This window comes from Carcharodon carcharias, chromosome 32 (assembly GCF_017639515.1).
Source record: "Carcharodon carcharias isolate sCarCar2 chromosome 32, sCarCar2.pri, whole genome shotgun sequence".
Taxonomy (NCBI): Eukaryota; Metazoa; Chordata; class Chondrichthyes; order Lamniformes; family Lamnidae; genus Carcharodon; species Carcharodon carcharias.
The window spans coordinates 2,287,385-2,307,465 of record NC_054498.1 but is presented as its reverse complement, the minus strand read 5'-3'; the positions used below and the strand labels follow the sequence as shown (position 1 = coordinate 2,307,465).

At 50.8% G+C, this 20,081-nt stretch overlaps 1 protein-coding gene across 3 annotated transcripts in view; it reads left to right on the top strand.

Annotated features, from left to right (window-relative positions):
- bbs4 (Bardet-Biedl syndrome 4) overlaps positions 1–20,081 on the top strand; it is a 55,895-nt gene continuing 35,814 nt past the window's right edge. Inside the window, exons 1-2 of one of the 3 annotated variants that reach the window (XM_041178236.1) lie at positions 13–55; positions 2,832–2,915. In XM_041178236.1, coding sequence (XP_041034170.1) covers positions 2,892–2,915 — 24 coding nt within the window. In that variant the 5' untranslated portion in view covers positions 13–55; positions 2,832–2,891. Of the gene's footprint in view, positions 56–2,814; positions 2,916–20,081 lie in introns of those variants that run through there. The other 2 variants (XM_041178238.1, XM_041178237.1) reach the window with 2 other exon arrangements.

The following is a 20,081-nucleotide window of genomic DNA, read 5'->3' as shown; positions in this document are numbered from 1 at the left end:
GCGCGGCGGGTAGGTCCCGGATGTTGAGCACGGAGAGTTAATGGCGGCGGAGCGGGTGAGGGGAAGAGAGGGACATGGAGGGGAGGGATGGAGGGGAGGGAGGGGGGGAGGGGGGGGTGGCAGGGAGACAGATTGAGGGCGGGGGTAGCTGGGGTGGGACGGGGCGGGACCGCTATCAGCTGCTCAGACAGCGGTTAGTGGCTTTTATTGCGTAATGTAGAGTCTGTTGTCGGGGCCCGGCTAGTGCCGGGTGACGCGGTTGCCAGGAGCCGGCAGGTTGCCCGGAGCAACGGCAGCGAGTGGCGAGAGCGGTCACTGCTGGAATGCAGGAGCGAGGCACAGCAAGATCCCACAAACAGTGATGTGCCTGACAGTGACCAGATTATCTGTTTGGTCGGTTGTATCTCTTGTTCTTCAAAAAGTGAGATCTTTTACACCCGCCCGAGAGGGCAGACTGACCTCAGTTTAATATCTCACCTGACAACACCACTGACAGTGCGGCACTCCCTCAGTACTGGCTCTCCGACAGTGCGGCATTCCCTCAGTACTGGCTCTCCGACAGTGCGGCACTCCCTCAGCACTGACACTCCGACAGTGCGGCACTCCCTCAGCACTGACACTCCGACAGTGCGGCACTCCCTCAGCACTGACACTCCGACAGTGCGGCACTCCGACAGTGCGGCACTCCCTCAGTACTGGCCCTCCGACAGTGCAGCACTCCCTCAGTACTGACCCTGCGAGAGTGCAGCACTCCCTCAGTACTGGCCCTCCGACAGTGCAGCACTCCCTCAATACTGACCCTCCGACAGTGCAGCACTCCCTCAGTACTGGCCCTCAGTGCAGCACTCCCTCAGTACTGGCCCTCCGACAGTGCAGCACTCCCTCAGTACTGGCCCTCAGTGCAGCACTCCCTCAGTACTGACCCTGCGACAGTGCAGCACTCCCTCAGTACTGGCCCTCCGACAGTGCAGCACGCCCTCAGTACTGACCCTGCGACATTGCAGCACGGCCTCAGTACTGGCCCTCCAACAGTGCAGCACTCCCTCAGTACTGACCCTCCGACAGTGCAGCACTCCCTCAGTACTGGCCCTCAGTGCAGCACTCCCTCAGTACTGGCCCTCCGACAGTGCAGCACTCCCTCAGTACTGGCCCTCCGACAGTGCAGCACTCCCTCAGTACTGACCCTGCGACAGTGCAGCACTCCCTCAGTACTGACCCTGCGACAGTGCAGCACTCCTTCAGTACTGACCCTGCGACAGTGCAGCACTCCGTCAGTACTGACAGTCCAACAGTGTAGTACTCCCTCAATACTCACCAACTGACACTGCAGCGCTCTCTCAGTACTGACCGTCTGACAGTATGGCACTCCCTCAGTACTGACCCTCATAGTGAGGCACTTTGGTAATGCGACACTCCCTCAATATTGATCCTCTGACAGTGCAGGACTCCCTCAGTCCTGACCCTTCAACTGTGCAGCACTCTCTCATTATTGACCCTCTGACAGTGCAGCACCATTTCATTCCTGACCCTCCGACAGTGCAGCTTGGATTATGTAATGAAGTCCCTGCAGGAGGGCTTGAACCCATTACCTTTTTGACTTGGGAGTTGATTGCGCTATCAAGGATGACTCTGCACACTGATTGACAGGTGAAAAGGGTCTTTAGGACAGCGCTCAACTTGCCATGCACCGTCATTTCCATTCTGTTTCTTTTCCGAAAAGTTGGCTGGTTTGAGGTGTTTTGGGGGAGAAGGGTTGGGTGCACTCTTAATGTTTGATGATTCAGTGAATGTGGATAAACTGTTGATTCATGAGGATCTTCCTAGCTGAGCGCTGGTGCTGTCCTCACCCAACATCCAGTCTTCCCAGCTGGGACTCCTGGAGAGCACTCAGGCATAGGAATGGTGACTTTTTCTCTCCTTAGTCTGGGAGACCTGATGCCTAGCAAAACATCCCTACTATGGGTCAGCAACTAGCTAGCTAGCTCAGCACAGAGCAGCACTAGAACCTAGTACTTTACTGGTCAGTCTAGCTCAGCTCCACCCTGAGTAATCTCATTATCAGCTAGGCCATTGGGGGAGGAAATCTTTGACTGGACTGAATGTCAGGGGTAACTTTATAATTCAGTTAAACAATAATTAAAATTGTAGGCTAATTTTGATTTACAGTTAGCTTTTTAAGAATGCCATTTTAACTCTGGATCTGCCAAGTAAATAATTGAATGAAAATGTGGGTTGGTGGGTAGAGATTCACACCTCAGTTGGGAAACTTCTCCACAGAGTGACATAGTGAACAGAGTCTGCACTGCATTGTGAATGTTTAGCAAAATCAAATACGAAATGCTACCATGGTAATTTCACATCAGAAAAAATTGACAAAAGCATCACCAAATATTGTGACATCAGGAAGTAAGATTTCTGGCAGGAAGCGTCCACCCTAAGATGATTTTTCATGGTGTTCCACATAAAGTATTGTGTTCAGGTGAACTGGGGTTAGAGGGTAAGTATAATTTGAGCAGAATGTGCAGATGTAATTCAGCATCCATTTCAAAGTTATACATTCTGTATTATATGTGATTGGAGTTACTATAGCACAGAAGGAGGCCATTCAGCCTACTGAGACCATGCCAGCTCTCTGCAGAACAATCCAGAATACTTTGATTTTATATTATTTGTCACTAAGTAGAAAATCTTGCCCTTGTGGTGAGCAGGGAAGTGCAGTTGGTTGAAGCACACTGGTTTTCCCCAAAGTACAGCCTGGGGTATTGAGATAGAAAACTGAGCAGTTGCAGTGTCAATTGATTTTTGTATAAACAGGCCATTTCTGATGACAGGAAGCCAGCGCATTGAGTATACCTGTGATCATTGGCTGCTGCCAAATTTGTTTGTGAGAGATGGCGGACTCAGGGAAAGAATTGGTAAGTAACAAAGAAACACCTAAAAGCATGCTCAGCGTGTAGCTGTTTCTTTATATAGTGCCGCTCAGGGTGTAGCTGTTTCTCCGCACAGTGCCGCTCGGGGTGTAGCTGTTTCTCTATATAGTGCCGCTCAGGGTGTAGCTGTTTCTCTATATAGTGCCGCTCAGGGTGTAGCTGTTTCTCTATATAGTGTCGCTCAGGGTGTTAGCTGTTTCTCTATATAGTGCCGCTAAATGTGTAGCTGTTTCTCTATATAGTGCTGCTCAGGGTGTACATGTTTCTCTATATAGTGCCGCTCGGGGTGTAGCTGTTTCTCTATATAGTGCTGCTCAGGGTGTAGCTGTTTATCTGTATAGTGCCGCTCAGGGTGTAGCTGTTTCTCTATATAGTACCGCTCAGGGTGTAGCTGTTTCTCCGCACAGTGCTGCTCAGGGTGTAGCTGTTTCTCTGTATAGTGCTGCTCAGGGTGTAGCTGTTTCTCTGTATAGTGCGACTCAAGGTGTAGCTGTTTCTCTATATAGTGCCACTCAGGGTGTAGCTGTTTCTCTATATAGTGTTGCTCAGGCTGAAGCTGTTTCTCTATATAGTACCGCTCAGGGTGTAGCTGTTTCTCTATGTATTGCCGCTCAGGGTGTAGCTGTTTCTCCATCCAGTGCCGCTCAGGGTGTAGCTGTTTCTCCATCCAGTGCCGCTCAGGGTGGAGCTGTTTCTCCATCCAGTGCTGCTCAGGGTGTAGCTGTTTCTCCACCGAGTGCCGCTCAGGGTGTAGCTGTTTCTCTGTTTAGTGCTGCTCAGCGTGTAGCTGTTTCTCTGTATAGTGCTGCTCAGGGTGTAGCTGTTTCTCTGTATAGTGCTGCTCAGGGTGTAGCTGTTTCTCTATATAGTGCTGCTTAGGGTGTAGCTATTTCTCTATATAGTGCCGCTCAGGGTGAGCTGTTTCTCTGCACAATGCCGCTCAGGCTGTAGCTGTTTCTCTCTATAGTGCCGCTCAGGCTGTAGCTGTTTATTTATATAGTGCCGCTCAGGGTGTAGCTGTTTCTCTATATAGTGCCGCTCAGGGTGTAGCTGTTTCTCTATATAGTGCCGCTCAGGGTGTAGCTGTTTCTCTATATAGTGCCGCTCAGGGTGTAGCTGTTTCTCTATATAGTGTCGCTCAGGGTGTAGCTGTTTCTCTATATAGTGCCGCTAAATGTGTAGCTGTTTCTCTATATAGTGCTGCTCAGGGTGTACATGTTTCTCTATATAGTGCCGCTCGGGGTGTAGCTGTTTCTCTATATAGTGCTGCTCAGGGTGTAGCTGTTTATCTGTATAGTGCCGCTCAGGGTGTAGCTGTTTCTCTATATAGTACCGCTCAGGGTGTAGCTGTTTCTCTATATAGTGCCGCTCAGGGTGTAGCTGTTTCTCTATATAGTGCCACTCAGGGTGTAGCTGTTTCTCTTTATAGTGCCGCTCAGGGTGCAGCTGTTTCTTTATATAGTGCTGCTCATGGTGTAGCTGTTTCTCTGCACAGTGCGGCTCAGGGTGTAGATGTTTCTCCACCCAGTGCCGCTCAGGGTGTAGCTGTTTCTCTATTTAGTGCTGCTCAGGGTGTAGCTGTTTCTCTATATAGTGCTGCTCAGGGTGTAGCTGTTTCTCTATATAGTGCCGCTCAGGGTGTAGCTGTTTCTCTGCACAGTGCCGCTCAGGGTGTAGCTGTTTCTCTATATAGTGCTGCTCAGGGTGTAGCTGTTTCTCTGCACAGTGCGGCTCAGGGTGTAGCTGTTTCTCTATATAGTGCTGCTCACGGTGTAGCTGTTTCTCCACCCAGTGCCGCTCAGGGTGTACCTGTTTCTCCACCCAGTGCCGCTCAGGGTGTACCTGTTTCTCGACCCAGTGCCGCTCAGGGTGTAGCTGTTTCTCTGTATAGTGCCGCTCAGGGTGTAGCTGTTTCTCTGTATAGTGGCGCTCAGGGTGTAGCTGTTTCTCTGCACAGTGCCGCTCAGGGTGTAGCTGTTTCTCTATATAGTGCCGATCAGGGTGTAGCTGTTTCTCTATATAGTGCCGCTCAGGGTGTACCTGTTTCTCTATATAGTGCCGCACAGTGTGTAGCTGTTTCTCTATATAGTGCCGCTCAGGGTGTAGCTGTTTCTCTATATAGTGCCGCTCAGTGTATAGCTGTTTTTCTATATAGTGCCGCTCAGAGTGTAGCTGTTTCTCTATATAGTGCCGCTCAGGTTGTACCTGTTTCTCTATATAGTGCTGCTCAGTCTGTAGCTGTTTCTCTATATAGTGCCGCTCAGGGTGAGCTGTTTCTCTGCACAGTACCGCTCAGGCTGTAGCTGTTTCTCTATGTAGTGCCGCTCAGGGTGTAGCTGTTTCTCTATATAGTGCCGCTCAGGGTGTAGCTGTTTCTCTATATAGTGCCACTCAGGGTGTAGCTGTTTCTCGGCACAGTGCCGCTCATGGTGTAGCTGTTTCTCTGTATAGTGCCGCTCAGGGTGTAGCTGTTTCTCTATATAGTGCGACTCAAGGTGTAGCTGTTTCTCTTTATAGTGCCGCTCAGGGTGTAGCTGTTTCTCTATTTAGTGCTGCTCAGGGTGTAGCTGTTTCTCTGCACAGTGCCGCTCATGGTGTAGCTGTTTCTCTATATAGTGCCGCTCAGGGTGTAGCTGTTTCTCTATCTAGTGCCACTCAGGATGTAGCTGTTTCTCTTTATAGTGCCGCTCAGGGTGGAGCTGTTTCTCTGTATAGTGTTGCTCAGGGTGTAGCTGTATCTCTTTATACTGCTGCTCAGGCTGTAGCTGTTTCTCCGCACAGTGCCGCTCAGGGTGTAGCTGTTTCTCTATATAGTGCCGCTCAGGGTGTACCTCTTTCTCTATATTGCTGCTGCTCATGGTGTAGCTGTTTCTCTATATAGTGCCGCTCAGGGTGCAGCTGTTTCTCTTTATACTGCTGCTCAGGGTGTAGCTGTTTCTCTGTATAGTGCTGCTCAGGGTGTAGCTGTTTCTCCACCCAGTGCCGCTCAGGGTGTAGCTGTTTCTCTGCGCAGGGTGTAGCTGTTTCTCTGCACAGTGCCGCTCATGGTGTAGCTGTTTCTCTATATAGTGCCGCTCAGGGTGTAGCTGTTTCTCTATCTAGTGCCACTCAGGATGTAGCTGTTTCTCCTAATAGTGCCGCTCAGGGTGGAGCTGTTTCTCTGTATAGTGTTGCTCAGGGTGTAGCTGTATCTCTTTATACTGCTGCTCAGGCTGTAGCTGTTTCTCCGCACAGTGCCGCTCAGGGTGTAGCTGTTTCTCTATATAGTGCCGCTCAGGGTGTACCTCTTTCTCTATATTGCTGCTGCTCATGGTGTAGCTGTTTCTCTATATAGTGCCGCTCAGGGTGCAGCTGTTTCTCTTCATACTGCTGCTCAGGGTGTAGCTGTTTCTCTGTATAGTGCTGCTCAGGGTGTAGCTGTTTCTCCACCCAGTGCCGCTCAGGGTGTAGCTGTTTCTCTGCGCAGGGTGTAGCTGTTTCTCTGCACAGTGCTGCTCAGGGTGTAGCTCTTTCTCTGTAGAGTTCCTCTCAGGGTGTAGCTGTTTCTCCGCACAGTGCCGCTCAGGGTGTAGCTGTTTCTCTGCGCAGGGTGTAGCTGTTTCTCCACCCAGTGCCGCTCAGGGTGTAGCTCTTTCTCTGTAGAGTTCCTCTCAGGGTGTAGCTGTTTCTCCGCACAGTGCCGCTCAGGGTGTAGCTGTTTCTCTATATAATGCCGCTCAGGGTGTAGCTGTTTTTATGCACAGTGCTGATCAGGGTGTAGCTATTTCTCCGCACAGTGCCGCTCAGGGTGTAGCTGTTTCTCTATATAGTGCCGCTCAGGGAGTAGCTGTTTCTCTATATAGTGCTGCTCAGGGTGAGCTGTTTCTCTGTATAGTGCCGCTCAGGGTGTAGCTGTTTCTCTGCGCAGGGTGTAGCTGTTTCTCTATATAGTGGTGCTCAGGGTGTAGCTGTTTCTCTATATAGTGGTGCTCAGAGTGTAGCTGTTTCTCTATATAGTGGTGCTCAGGGTGTAGCTGTTTCTATATATAGTGGTGCTCAGGGTGTAGCTGTTTCTCTATATAGTGGTGCTCAGGGTGTAGCTGTTTCTCTATATAGTGCTGCTCAGGGTGTAGCTGTTTCTCTATATAGTGGTGCTCAGGGTGTAGCTGTTTCTCTATATAGTGCTGCTCAGGGTGTAGCTGTTTCTCTATATAGCGGTGCTCAGGGTGTAGCTGTTTCTCTGCACAGTGCCGCTCATGGTGTAGCTGTTTCTCTGTATAGTGCCGCTCAGGGTGTAGCTGTTTCTCTGCGCAGGCTGTAGCTCTTTCTCTCTATAGTGCCGCTCAGGCTGTAGCTATTTATTTATATAGTGCCGCTCAGGGTGTAGCTGTTTCTCTATATAGTGCCGCTCAGGGTGTAGCTGTTTCTCTATATAGTGCCGCACAGGGTGTAGCTGTTTCTCTATATAGTGCCACTCAGGGTGTAGCTGTTTCTCTGCACAGTGCCGCTCATGGTGTAGCTGTTTCTCTGTATAGTGCCGCTCAGGGTGTAGCTGTTTCTCTATATAGTGCCGCTCAAGGTGTAGCTGTTTCTCTTTATAGTGCCGCTCAGGGTGTAGCTGTTTCTCTATATAGTGCTGCTCAGGGTGTAGCTGTTTCTCTGCACAGTGCCTCTCATGGTGTAGCTGTTTCTCTATATAGTGCCGCTCATGGTATAGCTGTTTCTCTATATAGTGCCGCTCAGGGTGTAGCTGTTTCTCTATATAGTGCCACTCAGGGTGTAGCTGTTTCTCTTTATAGTGCCGCTCAGGGTGCAGCTGTTTCTTTATATAGTGCTGCTCACGGTGTAGCTGTTTCTCTGCACAGTGCAGCTCAGGGTGTAGATGTTTCTCCACCCAGTGCCGCTCAGGGTGTAGCTGTTTCTCTATATAGTGCTGCTCAGGGTGTAGCTGTTTCTCTATATAGTGCTGCTCAGGGTGTAGCTGTTTCTCTATATAGTGCCGCTCAGGGTGTACCTGTTTCTCCACCCAGTGCCGCTCAGGGTGTAGCTGTTTCTCTGTATAGTGCCGCTCAGGGTGTAGCTGTTTCTCTGTATAGTGGCGCTCAGGGTGTAGCTGTTTCTCTATATAGTGGCGCTCAGGGTGTAGCTGTTTCTCTATATAGTGCCGATCAGGGTGTAGCTGTTTCTCTATATAGTGCCGCTCAGGGTGTACCTGTTTCTCTATATAGTGCCGCACAGTGTGTAGCTGTTTCTCTATATAGTGCCGCTCAGGGTGTAGCTGTTTCTCTATATAGTGCCGCTCAGTGTGTAGCTGTTTTTCTATATAGTGCCGCTCAGAGTGTAGCTGTTTCTCTATATAGTGCCGCTCAGGGTGTACCTGTTTCTCTATATAGTGCTGCTCAGGCTGTAGCTGTTTCTCTATATAGTGCCGCTCAGGGTGAGCTGTTTCTCTGCACAGTGCCGCTCAGGCTGTAGCTGTTTCTCTATGTAGTGCCGCTCAGGGTGTAGCTGTTTCTCTATATAGTGCCGCTCAGGGTGTAGCTGTATCTCTATATAGTGCCGCTCAGGGTGTAGCTGTTTCTCTATATACTGCCGCTCAGGGTGTAGCTGTTTCTCTATATAGTGCCACTCAGGGTGTAGCTGTTTCTCGGCACAGTGCCGCTCATGGTGTAGCTGTTTCTCTGTATAGTGCCGCTCAGGGTGTAGCTGTTTCTCTATATAGTGCGACTCAAGGTGTAGCTGTTTCTCTTTATAGTGCCGCTTAGGGTGTAGCTGTTTCTCTATATAGTGCTGCTCAGGGTGTAGCTATTTCTCTGCACAGTGCCGCTCATGGTGTAGCTGTTTCTCTATATAGTGCCGCTCAGGGTGTAGCTGTTTCTCTATATAGTGCCACTCAGGATGTGGCTGTTTCTCTTTATAGTGCCGCTCAGGGTGTAGCTGTTTCTCTGTATAGTGTTGCTCAGGGTGTAGCTGTTTCTCTATATAGTGCCGCTCAGGGTGTACCTCTTTCTCTATATTGCTGCCGCTCATGGTGTAGCTGTTTCTCTATATAGTGCCGCTCAGGGTGCAGCTGTTTCTCTTTATACTGCTGCTCAGGGTGTAGCTGTTTCTCTTTATAGTGCTGCTCAGGGTGTAGCTGTTTCTTTGCACAGTGCTGCTCAGGGTGTAGCTGTTTCTGTATATAGTGCCGCTCAGGGTGTTGCTGTTTCTCCACCCAGTGCTGCTCAGGCTGTAGCTGTTTCTCTATATAGTGCCGCTCAGGGTGTAGCTGTTTCTCTGCACAGTGCTGCTCAGGGTGTAGCTGTTTCTCTGCACAGTGCTGCTCAGTGTGTAGCTCTTTCTCTGTTTAGTGCCGCTCAGGGTGTAGCTGTTTATCTATATAGTGCCGCTCAGGGTGTAGCTGTTTCTCTATATAGTGCTGCTCAGTGTGTAGCTGTTTCTCCGCACAGCGCTGCTCTGGGTGTAGCTGTTTCTCCACCAATTGCCGCTCAGGGTGTAGCTGTTTCTCTGTATACTGCTGCTCAGGGTGTAGCTGTTTCTCTGTAAACTGCTGCTCAGGGTGTAGCTATTTCTCTATATAGTGCTGCTCTGGGTGTAGCTGTTTCTCTATATAGTGCTGCTCAGGGTTTAGCTGTTTCACCGCATAGTTCCGCTCAGGGTGTAGCTGTTTCTCTATACAGTGCCGCTCTGGCTGTAGCTATTTCTCTATATAGTCCCGTTCAGTGTGTAGCTATTTCTTTCTATAGTGCTGCTCAGGGTGCAGCTGTTTCTCTTTATAGCGCCGCTCAGGGTGTAGCTATTTCTTTATATAGTGCCGCTCAGGGTGTAGGTGTTTCTCTGCACAGTGCTGCTCAGGATGTAGCTGTTTCTCTGCACAGAGCTGCTCAGGGTGTAGCTGTTTCTCTATATAGTGCCGCTCAGGGTGTAGATGTTTCTCTGCACAGTGCCGCTCAGGGTGTAGCTGTTTCTCTGCACAGTGCCGCTCAGGGTGTAGCTGTTTCTCTGCACAGTGCCGCTCAGGGTGTAGCTGTTTCTCCACCCAGTGCCGCTCAGGGTGTAGCTGTTTCTCCACCCAGTGCCGCTCAGGGTGTAGCTGTTTCTCTATATAGTCCCGCTCAGGGTGTAGCTGTTTCTCTATATGGTGGTGCTCAGTGTGTAGCTGTTTCTCTATATAGTGGTGCTCAGTGTGTAGCTGTTTCTCTATATAGTGCCGCTCAGGGTGTAGCTGTTTCTCTATATAGTGCCGCTCAGGGTGTAGCTGTTTCTCTATATAGTGCTGCTCAGTGTGTAGCTGTTTCTCCGCACAGTGCTGCTCAGGGTGTAGCTGTTTCTCTGTATAGTGCTGCTCAGGGTGTAGCTGTTTCTCCATATAGTTCCGCTCAGGGTGTAGCTGTTTCACCATATAGTTCCACTCAGGGTGTAGCTGTTTCTCCATATAGTTCCGCTCAGGGTTTAGCTGTTTCTCCATATAGTTCCGCTCATGGTGTAGCTGTTTCTCCATATAGTTCCGCTCAGGGTGTAGCTGTTTCTCTGTAGAGTGCCGCTCAGGGTGTAGCTGTTTCTCTGCCCAGTGCCGCTCAGGGTGTAGCTGTTTCTCTGCACAGTGCCGCTCAGGGTGTAGCTGTTTCTCTGCACAGTGCCGCTCAGGGTGTAGCTGTTTCTCTGCACAGTGCCGCTCAGGGTGTAGCTGTTTCTCTATATAGTGCTGCTCAGTGTGTAGCTGTTTCTCTATATAATGCCGCTCAGGGTGTAGCTGTTTCTCTATATAATGCCGCTCAGGGTGTAGCTGTTTCTCTGCACAGTGCCGCTCAGTGTGTAGCTGTTTCTCTATATAGTGCTGCTCAGGGTGTAGCTGTTTCTCTATATAGTTCCGCTCAGGGTGTAGCTGTTTCTCTATATAGTTCCGTTCAGGGTGTAGCTGTTTCTCTATATAGTTCCACTCAGGGTGTAGCTGTTTCTCTGCACAGTGCCACTCATGGTGTAGCTGTTTCTCTATATAGTGCCGCTCAGGGTGTAGCTGTTTCTCTATCTCGTGCTACTGACGGCGTAGCTGTTTCTCTGCACAGTGCCGCTCAGGGTGTAGATGTTTCTCCACCCAGTGCCGCTCAGGGTGTAGCTGTTTCTCCACCCAGTGCCGCTCAGTGTGTAGCTGTTTCTCTATATAGTGCCGCTCAGGGTGTAGCTGTTTCTCTGTAGATTGCCGCTCAGGGTGTAGCTGTTTCTCTGCAGAGTGCCGCTCAGGGTGTAGCTGCTTCTCTGTATAGTGCCGCTCATGTGTAGCTGTTTCTCTGTAGAGTGCCGCTCAGCGTGTAGCTGTTTTCTGTATAGTGCCGCTCAGGGTGTAGCTGTTTCTCTGTAGCGTGCCGCTCAGGGTGTAGCTGTTTCTCTGTTGAGTGCCGCTCAGGGTGTAGCTGTTTCTCTATATAGTGCCGCTCAGGGTGTAGCTGTTTCTCTGTATAGTGCTGCAGAAGGTGTAGCTGTTTCTATGTATAGTGCCGCTCAGCGTGTAGCTGTTTCTCTGTATCGTGCCGCTCAGCGTGTAGCTGTTTCTCTATAGAGTGCCGCTCAGGTGTAGATGTTTCTCCACCCAGTGCCGCTCAGGGTGTAGCTGTCTCTCCATCCAGTGCCGCTCAGGGTGTAGCTGTTTCTCCATCCAGTGCCACTCAGGGTGTAGCTGTTTCTCCATCCATTGCCGCTCAGGGTGTAGCTGTTTCTCCACCGAGTGCCGCTCAGGGTGTAGATGTTTCTCTGTATAGTGCTGCTCAGGGTGTAGCTATTCCTCCGCACAGTGCTGCTCAGGGTGTAGCTGTTTCTCTGTATAGTGCCGCTCATGGTGTAGCTGTTTCTCTATATAGTGCCGCTCAGGGTGTAGCTGTTTCTCTGCGCAGTGTGTAGCTGTTTCTCTGCACAGTGCTGCTCAGGGTGTAGCTGTTGCTCTATATAGTGCCTCTCAGGGTGTAGCTGTTTCTCTGCACAATGCTGCTCAGGGTGTAGCTGTTTCTCGATATAGTGCTGCTCAGGGTGTAGCTGTTTCTCTATATAGTACCACTCAGGGTGTAGCTGTTTCTCTATATAGTGGTGCTCAGGGTGTAGCTGTTTCTCTATATAGTGCCGCTTAGTGTGTAGCTGTTTCTCTAGATAGTGCTGCTCAGGGTGCAGCTGTTTCTCTGCACAGTGCCGCTCATGGTGTAGCTGTTTCTCCGCACAGTGCCGCTCAGGGTGTAGCTGTTTCTCTATATAGTGCCGCTCAGGGTGTAGCTGTTTCTCTGCGCAGGGTGTAGCTATTTCTCTGCACAGTGCTGCTCAGGGTGTAGCTGTTTCTCTATATAGTGGTGCTCAGAGTGTAGCTGTTTCTCTATATAGTGCCGCTCAGGGTGTAGCTATTTCTCCGCACAGTGCTGCTTATGGTGTAGCTGTTTCTATATATAGTGCCGCTCAGGGTGTAGCTGTTTCTCTGTATAGTGCCGCTCAGGGTGTAGCTGTTTCTCCGCACAGTGCCGCTCAGGGTGTAGCTGTTTCTCTGTATAGTGCTGCTCAGGGTGTAGCTGTTTCTCCGCACAGTGCCGCTCAGGGTGTAGCTGTTTCTCTTCACAGTGCTGCTCAGGGTGTAGCTGTTTCTCTATATAGTGCTGCTTAGGGTGTAGCTATTTCTCCGCACAGTGCCGCTCAGGGTGTAGCTGTTCCTCCACCCAGTGCCACTCAGGGTGTAGCTGTTTCTCCACCCAGTGCCGCTCAGGGTGTTGCTGTTTCTCTTTATAGTGCTGCTCAGGGTGTAGCTGTTTCTCTGCACAGTGCTGCTCAGGGTGTAGCTGTTTCTGTTTATAGTGCCGCTCAGGGTGTTGCTGTTTCTCCACCCAGTGCCGCTCAGGGTGTAGCTGTTTCTCTTTGTGGTGCCTCTCAGGGTGTAGCTGTTTCCCTATATAGTGCCGCTCAGGGTGTAGCTGTTTCTCTGTATAGTGCCGCTCAGGGTGTCGCTGTTTCTCTATATAGTGCCGCTCTGGGTGTTGCTGTTTCTCTATATAGTGCTGCTCAGGGTGTAGCTGTTTCTCTGCACAGTGCTGGTCATGGTGTAGCTGTTTTTCTGTATAATGCCGCTCAGGGTGTAGCTGTTTCTCCACCCAGTGCGGGTCAGGGTGTAGCTGTTTCTCCACCCAGTGCGGGTCAGGGTGTAGCTGTTTCTCCACCCAGTGCGGGTCAGGGTGTAGCTGTTTCTCTATATAGTGCCGCTCAGGGTGTAGCCGTTTCTCTATATAGTGCTGCTCAGGGTGTAGCTGTTTCACTGCACAGTGCTGCTCAGTGTGTAGCTGTTTCTCTATATAGTGCCGCTCAGTGTGTAGCTATTTCTCCGCACAGTGCTGCTCAGGGTGTCGCTGTTTCTCCACCCAGTGCCGGTCAAGGTGTATCTGTCTCTCGAAATAGTGCCGCTCAGGGTGTAGCTGTTTCTCTATATAGTTCCGCTCAGGGTGTAGCTGTTTCTCTATATAGTTCCGTTCAGGGTGTAGCTGTTTCTCTATATAGTTCCACTCAGGGTGTAGCTGTTTCTCTGCACAGTGCCACTCATGGTGTAGCTGTTTCTCTATATAGTGCCGCTCAGGGTGTAGCTGTTTCTCTATCTCGTGCTACTGACGGCGTAGCTGTTTCTCTGCACAGTGCCGCTCAGGGTGTAGATGTTTCTCCACCCAGTGCCGCTCAGGGTGTAGCTGTTTCTCCACCCAGTGCCGCTCAGTGTGTAGCTGTTTCTCTATATAGTGCCGCTCAGGGTGTAGCTGTTTCTCTGTAGATTGCCGCTCAGGGTGTAGCTGTTTCTCTGCAGAGTGCCGCTCAGGGTGTAGCTGCTTCTCTGTATAGTGCCGCTCATGTGTAGCTGTTTCTCTGTAGAGTGCCGCTCAGCGTGTAGCTGTTTTCTGTATAGTGCCGCTCAGGGTGTAGCTGTTTCTCTGTAGCGTGCCGCTCAGGGTGTAGCTGTTTCTCTGTTGAGTGCCGCTCAGGGTGTAGCTGTTTCTCTATATAGTGCCGCTCAGGGTGTAGCTGTTTCTCTGTATAGTGCTGCAGAAGGTGTAGCTGTTTCTATGTATAGTGCCGCTCAGCGTGTAGCTGTTTCTCTGTATCGTGCCGCTCAGCGTGTAGCTGTTTCTCTGTAGAGTGCCGCTCAGGTGTAGATGTTTCTCCACCCAGTGCCGCTCAGGGTGTAGCTGTCTCTCCATCCAGTGCCGCTCAGGGTGTAGCTGTTTCTCCATCCAGTGCCACTCAGGGTGTAGCTGTTTCTCCATCCATTGCCGCTCAGGGTGTAGCTGTTTCTCCACCGAGTGCCGCTCAGGGTGTAGATGTTTCTCTGTATAGTGCTGCTCAGGGTGTAGCTATTCCTCCGCACAGTGCTGCTCAGGGTGTAGCTGTTTCTCTGTATAGTGCCGCTCATGGTGTAGCTGTTTCTCTATATAGTGCCGCTCAGGGTGTAGCTGTTTCTCTGCGCAGTGTGTAGCTGTTTCTCTGCACAGTGCTGCTCAGGGTGTAGCTGTTGCTCTATATAGTGCCTCTCAGGGTGTAGCTGTTTCTCTGCACAATGCTGCTCAGGGTGTAGCTGTTTCTCGATATAGTGCTGCTCAGGGTGTAGCTGTTTCTCTATATAGTGCCGCTTAGTGTGTAGCTGTTTCTCTATATAGTGGTGCTCAGGGTGTAGCTGTTTCTCTGCACAGTGCCGCTCATGGTGTAGCTGTTTCTCCGCACAGTGCCGCTCAGGGTGTAGCTGTTTCTCTATATAGTGCCGCTCAGGGTGTAGCTGTTTCTCTGCGCAGGGTGTAGCTATTTCTCTGCACAGTGCTGCTCAGGGTGTAGCTGTTTCTCTATATAGTGGTGCTCAGAGTGTAGCTGTTTCTCTATATAGTGCCGCTCAGGGTGTAGCTATTTCTCCGCACAGTGCTGCTTATGGTGTAGCTGTTTCTATATATAGTGCCGCTCAGGGTGTAGCTGTTTCTCTGTATAGTGCCGCTCAGGGTGTAGCTGTTTCTCCGCACAGTGCCGCTCAGGGTGTAGCTGTTTCTCTGTATAGTGCTGCTCAGGGTGTAGCTGTTTTTCCGCACAGTGCCGCTCAGGGTGTAGCTGTTTCTCTTCACAGTGCTGCTCAGGGTGTAGCTGTTTCTCTATATAGTGCTGCTTAGGGTGTAGCTATTTCTCCGCACAGTGCCGCTCAGGGTGTAGCTGTTCCTCCACCCAGTGCCACTCAGGGTGTAGCTGTTTCTCCACCCAGTGCCGCTCAGGGTGTTGCTGTTTCTCTTTATAGTGCTGCTCAGGGTGTAGCTGTTTCTCTGCACAGTGCTGCTCAGGGTGTAGCTGTTTCTGTATATAGTGCCGCTCAGGGTGTTGCTGTTTCTCCACCCAGTGCCGCTCAGGGTGTAGCTGTTTCTCTTTGTGGTGCCTCTCAGGGTGTAGCTGTTTCCCTATATAGTGCCGCTCAGGGTGTAGCTGTTTCTCTGTATAGTGCCGCTCAGGGTGTCGCTGTTTCTCTATATAGTGCCGCTCTGGGTGTTGCTGTTTCTCTACATAGTGCTGCTCAGGGTGTAGCTGTTTCTCTGCACAGTGCTGGTCATGGTGTAGCTGTTTTTCTGTATAATGCCGCTCAGGGTGTAGCTGTTTCTCCACCCAGTGCGGGTCAGGGTGTAGCTGTTTCTCCACCCAGTGCGGGTCAGGGTGTAGCTGTTTCTCCACCCAGTGCGGGTCAGGGTGTAGCTGTTTCTCTATATAGTGCCGCTCAGGGTGTAGCCGTTTCTCTATATAGTGCTGCTCAGGGTGTAGCTGTTTCACTGCACAGTGCTGCTCAGTGTGTAGCTGTTTCTCTATATAGTGCCGCTCAGTGTGTAGCTATTTCTCCGCACAGTGCTGCTCAGGGTGTCGCTGTTTCTCCACCCAGTGCCGGTCAAGGTGTATCTGTCTCTCGAAATAGTGCCGCTCAGGGTGTAGCTGTTTCTCTATATAGTTCCGCTCAGGGTGTAGCTGTTTCTCTATATAGTTCCGTTCAGGGTGTAGCTGTTTCTCTATATAGTTCCACTCAGGGTGTAGCTGTTTCTCTGCACAGTGCCACTCATGGTGTAGCTGTTTCTCTATATAGTGCCGCTCAGGGTGTAGCTGTTTCTCTATCTCGTGCTACTGACGGCGTAGCTGTTTCTCTGCACAGTGCCGCTCAGGGTGTAGATGTTTCTCCACCCAGTGCCGCTCAGGGTGTAGCTGTTTCTCCACCCAGTGCCGCTCAGTGTGTAGCTGTTTCTCTATATAGTGCCGCTCAGGGTGTAGCTGTTTCTCTGTAGATTGCCGCTCAGGGTGTAGCTGTTTCTCTGCAGAGTGCCGCTCAGGGTGTAGCTGCTTCTCTGTATAGTGCCGCTCATGTGTAGCTGTTTCTCTGTAGAGTGCCGCTCAGCGTGTAGCTGTTTTCTGTATAGTGCCGCTCAGGGTGTAGCTGTTTCTCTGTAGCGTGCCGCTCAGGGTGTAGCTGTTTCTCTGTTGAGTGCCGCTCAGGGTGTAGCTGTTTCTCTATATAGTGCCGCTCAGGGTGTAGCTGTTTCTCTGTATAGTGCTGCAGAAGGTGTAGCTGTTTCTATGTATAGTGCCGCTCAGCGTGTAGCTGTTTCTCTGTATCGTGCCGCTCAGCGTGTAGCTGTTTCTCTATAGAGTGCCGCTCAGGTGTAGATGTTTCTCCACCCAGTGCCGCTCAGGGTGTAGCTGTCTCTCCATCCAGTGCCGCTCAGGGTGTAGCTGTCTCTCCATCCAGTGCCGCTCAGGGTGTAGCTGTTTCTCCATCCATTGCCGCTCAGGGTGTAGCTGTTTCTCCACCGAGTGCCGCTCAGGGTGTAGATGTTTCTCTGTATAGTGCTGCTCAGGGTGTAGCTATTCCTCCGCACAGTGCTGCTCAGGGTGTAGCTGTTTCTCTGTATAGTGCCGCTCATGGTGTAGCTGTTTCTCTATATAGTGCCGCTCAGGGTGTAGCTGTTTCTCTGCGCAGTGTGTAGCTGTTTCTCTGCACAGTGCTGCTCAGGATGTAGCTGTTGCTCTATATAGTGCCTCTCAGGGTGTAGCTGTTTCTCTGCACAATGCTGCTCAGGGTGTAGCTGTTTCTCGATATAGTGCTGCTCAGGGTGTAGCTGTTTCTCTATATAGTACCACTCAGGGTGTAGCTGTTTCTCTATATAGTGGTGCTCAGGGTGTAGCTGTTTCTCTATATAGTGCCGCTTAGTGTGTAGCTGTTTCTCTAGATAGTGCTGCTCAGGGTGCAGCTGTTTCTCTGCACAGTGCCGCTCATGGTGTAGCTGTTTCTCCGCACAGTGCCGCTCAGGGTGTAGCTGTTTCTCTATATAGTGCCGCTCAGGGTGTAGCTGTTTCTCTGCGCAGGGTGTAGCTATTTCTCTGCACAGTGCTGCTCAGGGTGTAGCTGTTTCTCTATATAGTGGTGCTCAGAGTGTAGCTGTTTCTCTATATAGTGCCGCTCAGGGTGTAGCTATTTCTCCGCACAGTGCTGCTTATGGTGTAGCTGTTTCTATATATAGTGCCGCTCAGGGTGTAGCTGTTTCTCTGTATAGTGCCGCTCAGGGTGTAGCTGTTTCTCCGCACAGTGCCGCTCAGGGTGTAGCTGTTTCTCTGTATAGTGCTGCTCAGGGTGTAGCTGTTTCTCCGCACAGTGCCGCTCAGGGTGTAGCTGTTTCTCTATATAGTGCCGCTCAGGGTGTAGCTGTTTCTCTGCGCAGTGTGTAGCTGTTTCTCTGCACAGTGCTGCTCAGGGTGTAGCTGTTGCTCTATATAGTGCCTCTCAGGGTGTAGCTGTTTCTCTGCACAATGCTGCTCAGGGTGTAGCTGTTTCTCGATATAGTGCTGCTCAGGGTGTAGCTGTTTCTCTATATAGTACCACTCAGGGTGTAGCTGTTTCTCTATATAGTGGTGCTCAGGGTGTAGCTGTTTCTCTATATAGTGCCGCTTAGTGTGTAGCTGTTTCTCTAGATAGTGCTGCTCAGGGTGCAGCTGTTTCTCTGCACAGTGCCGCTCATGGTGTAGCTGTTTCTCCGCACAGTGCCGCTCAGGGTGTAGCTGTTTCTCAAAAGAGTGCCGCTCAGGGTGTAGCTGTTTCTCTGCGCAGGGTGTAGCTATTTCTCTGCACAGTGCTGCTCAGGGTGTAGCTGTTTCTCTATATAGTGGTGCTCAGAGTGTAGCTGTTTCTCTATATAGTGCCGCTCAGGGTGTAGCTATTTCTCCGCACAGTGCTGCTTATGGTGTAGCTGTTTCTATATATAGTGCCGCTCAGGGTGTAGCTGTTTCTCTGTATAGTGCCGCTCAGGGTGTAGCTGTTTCTCCGCACAGTGCCGCTCAGGGTGTAGCTGTTTCTCTGTATAGTGCTGCTCAGGGTGTAGCTGTTTCTCCGCACAGTGCCGCTCAGGGTGTAGCTGTTTCTCTTCACAGTGCTGCTCAGGGTGTAGCTGTTCCTCCACCCAGTGCCACTCAGGGTGTAGCTGTTTCTCCACCCAGTGCCGCTCAGGGTGTTGCTGTTTCTCTTTATAGTGCTGCTCAGGGTGTAGCTGTTTCTCTGCACAGTGCTGCTCAGGGTGTAGCTGTTTCTGTATATAGTGCCGCTCAGGGTGTTGCTGTTTCTCCACCCAGTGCCGCTCAGGGTGTAGCTGTTTCTCTTTGTGGTGCCTCTCAGGGTGTAGCTGTTTCCCTATATAGTGCCGCTCAGGGTGTAGCTGTTTCTCTGTATAGTGCCGCTCAGGGTGTCGCTGTTTCTCTATATAGTGCCGCTCTGGGTGTTGCTGTTTCTCTATATAGTGCTGCTCAGGGTGTAGCTGTTTCTCTGCACAGTGCTGGTCATGGTGTAGCTGTTTTTCTGTATAATGCCGCTCAGGGTGTAGCTGTTTCTCCACCCAGTGCGGGTCAGGGTGTAGCTGTTTCTCCACCCAGTGCGGGTCAGGGTGTAGCTGTTTCTCCACCCAGTGCGGGTCAGGGTGTAGCTGTTTCTCTATATAGTGCCGCTCAGGGTGTAGCCGTTTCTCTATATAGTGCTGCTCAGGGTGTAGCTGTTTCACTGCACAGTGCTGCTCAGTGTGTAGCTGTTTCTCTATATAGTGCCGCTCAGTGTGTAGCTATTTCTCCGCACAGTGCTGCTCAGGGTGTCGCTGTTTCTCCACCCAGTGCCGGTCAAGGTGTATCTGTCTCTCGAAATAGTGCCGCTCAGGGTGTAGCTGTTTCTCTATATAGTTCCGCTCAGGCTGTAGCTGTTTCTCTGCACAGTGCTGCTCAGGGTGTAGTTGTTTCTCTATATAGTGCCGCTCAGGGTGTAGCTATTTCTCAGCACAGTGCCGCTCTGGGTGTAGCTGTTTCGCCACCCGGTGCCGCTCAGGGTGTAGCTGTTTCGCCACCCAGTGCCGGTCAGGCTGTAGCTGTTTCTCCACCCAGTGCTGCTCAGGGTGTAGCTGTTTCTCTATATAGTGCCGCTCAGGGTGTAGCTGTTTCTCTATATAGTGCCGCTCAGGGTGTAGCTGTTTCTCTATATAGTGCCGCTCAGGGTGTAGCTGTTTCTCTATATAGTGCCTCTCAGGGTGTAGCTGTTTCTCTGCACAGTGCCACTCAGGGTGTAGCTGTTTCTCTATTTAATGCCACTCAGGATGTAGCTGTTTCTCTGCGCAAGGTGTAGCTGTTTCTCCACACAGTGCCGCTCAGGGTGTAGCTGTTTCACCGCATAGTTCCGCTCAGGGTGAAGCTGTTTCTCTATACAGTGCCGCTCAGGGTGTAGCTATTTCTCTATATAGTGCCGTTCAGTGTGTAGCTATTTCTTTCTATAGTGCTGCTCAGGGTGCAGCTGTTTCTCTTCATAGCGCCGCTCAGGGTGTAGCTATTTCTTTATATAGTGCCGCTCAGGGTGTAGCTGTTTCTCTGCACAGTGCTGCTCAGGGTGTAGCTGTTTCTCTGCACAGAGCTGCTCAGGGTGTAGCTGTTTCTCTATATAGTGCTGCTCAGGGTGTAGCTGTTTCTCTATATAGTGGTGCTCAGTGTGTAGCTGTTTCTCTATATAGTGCCGCTCAGGGTGTAGCTGTTTCTCTATATAGTGCCGCTCAGGGTGTAGCTGTTTCTCTATATAGTGCCGCTCAGGGTGTAGCTGCTTCTCTATGTAGTGCTGCTCAGGGTGTTGCTGTTTCTCTATAT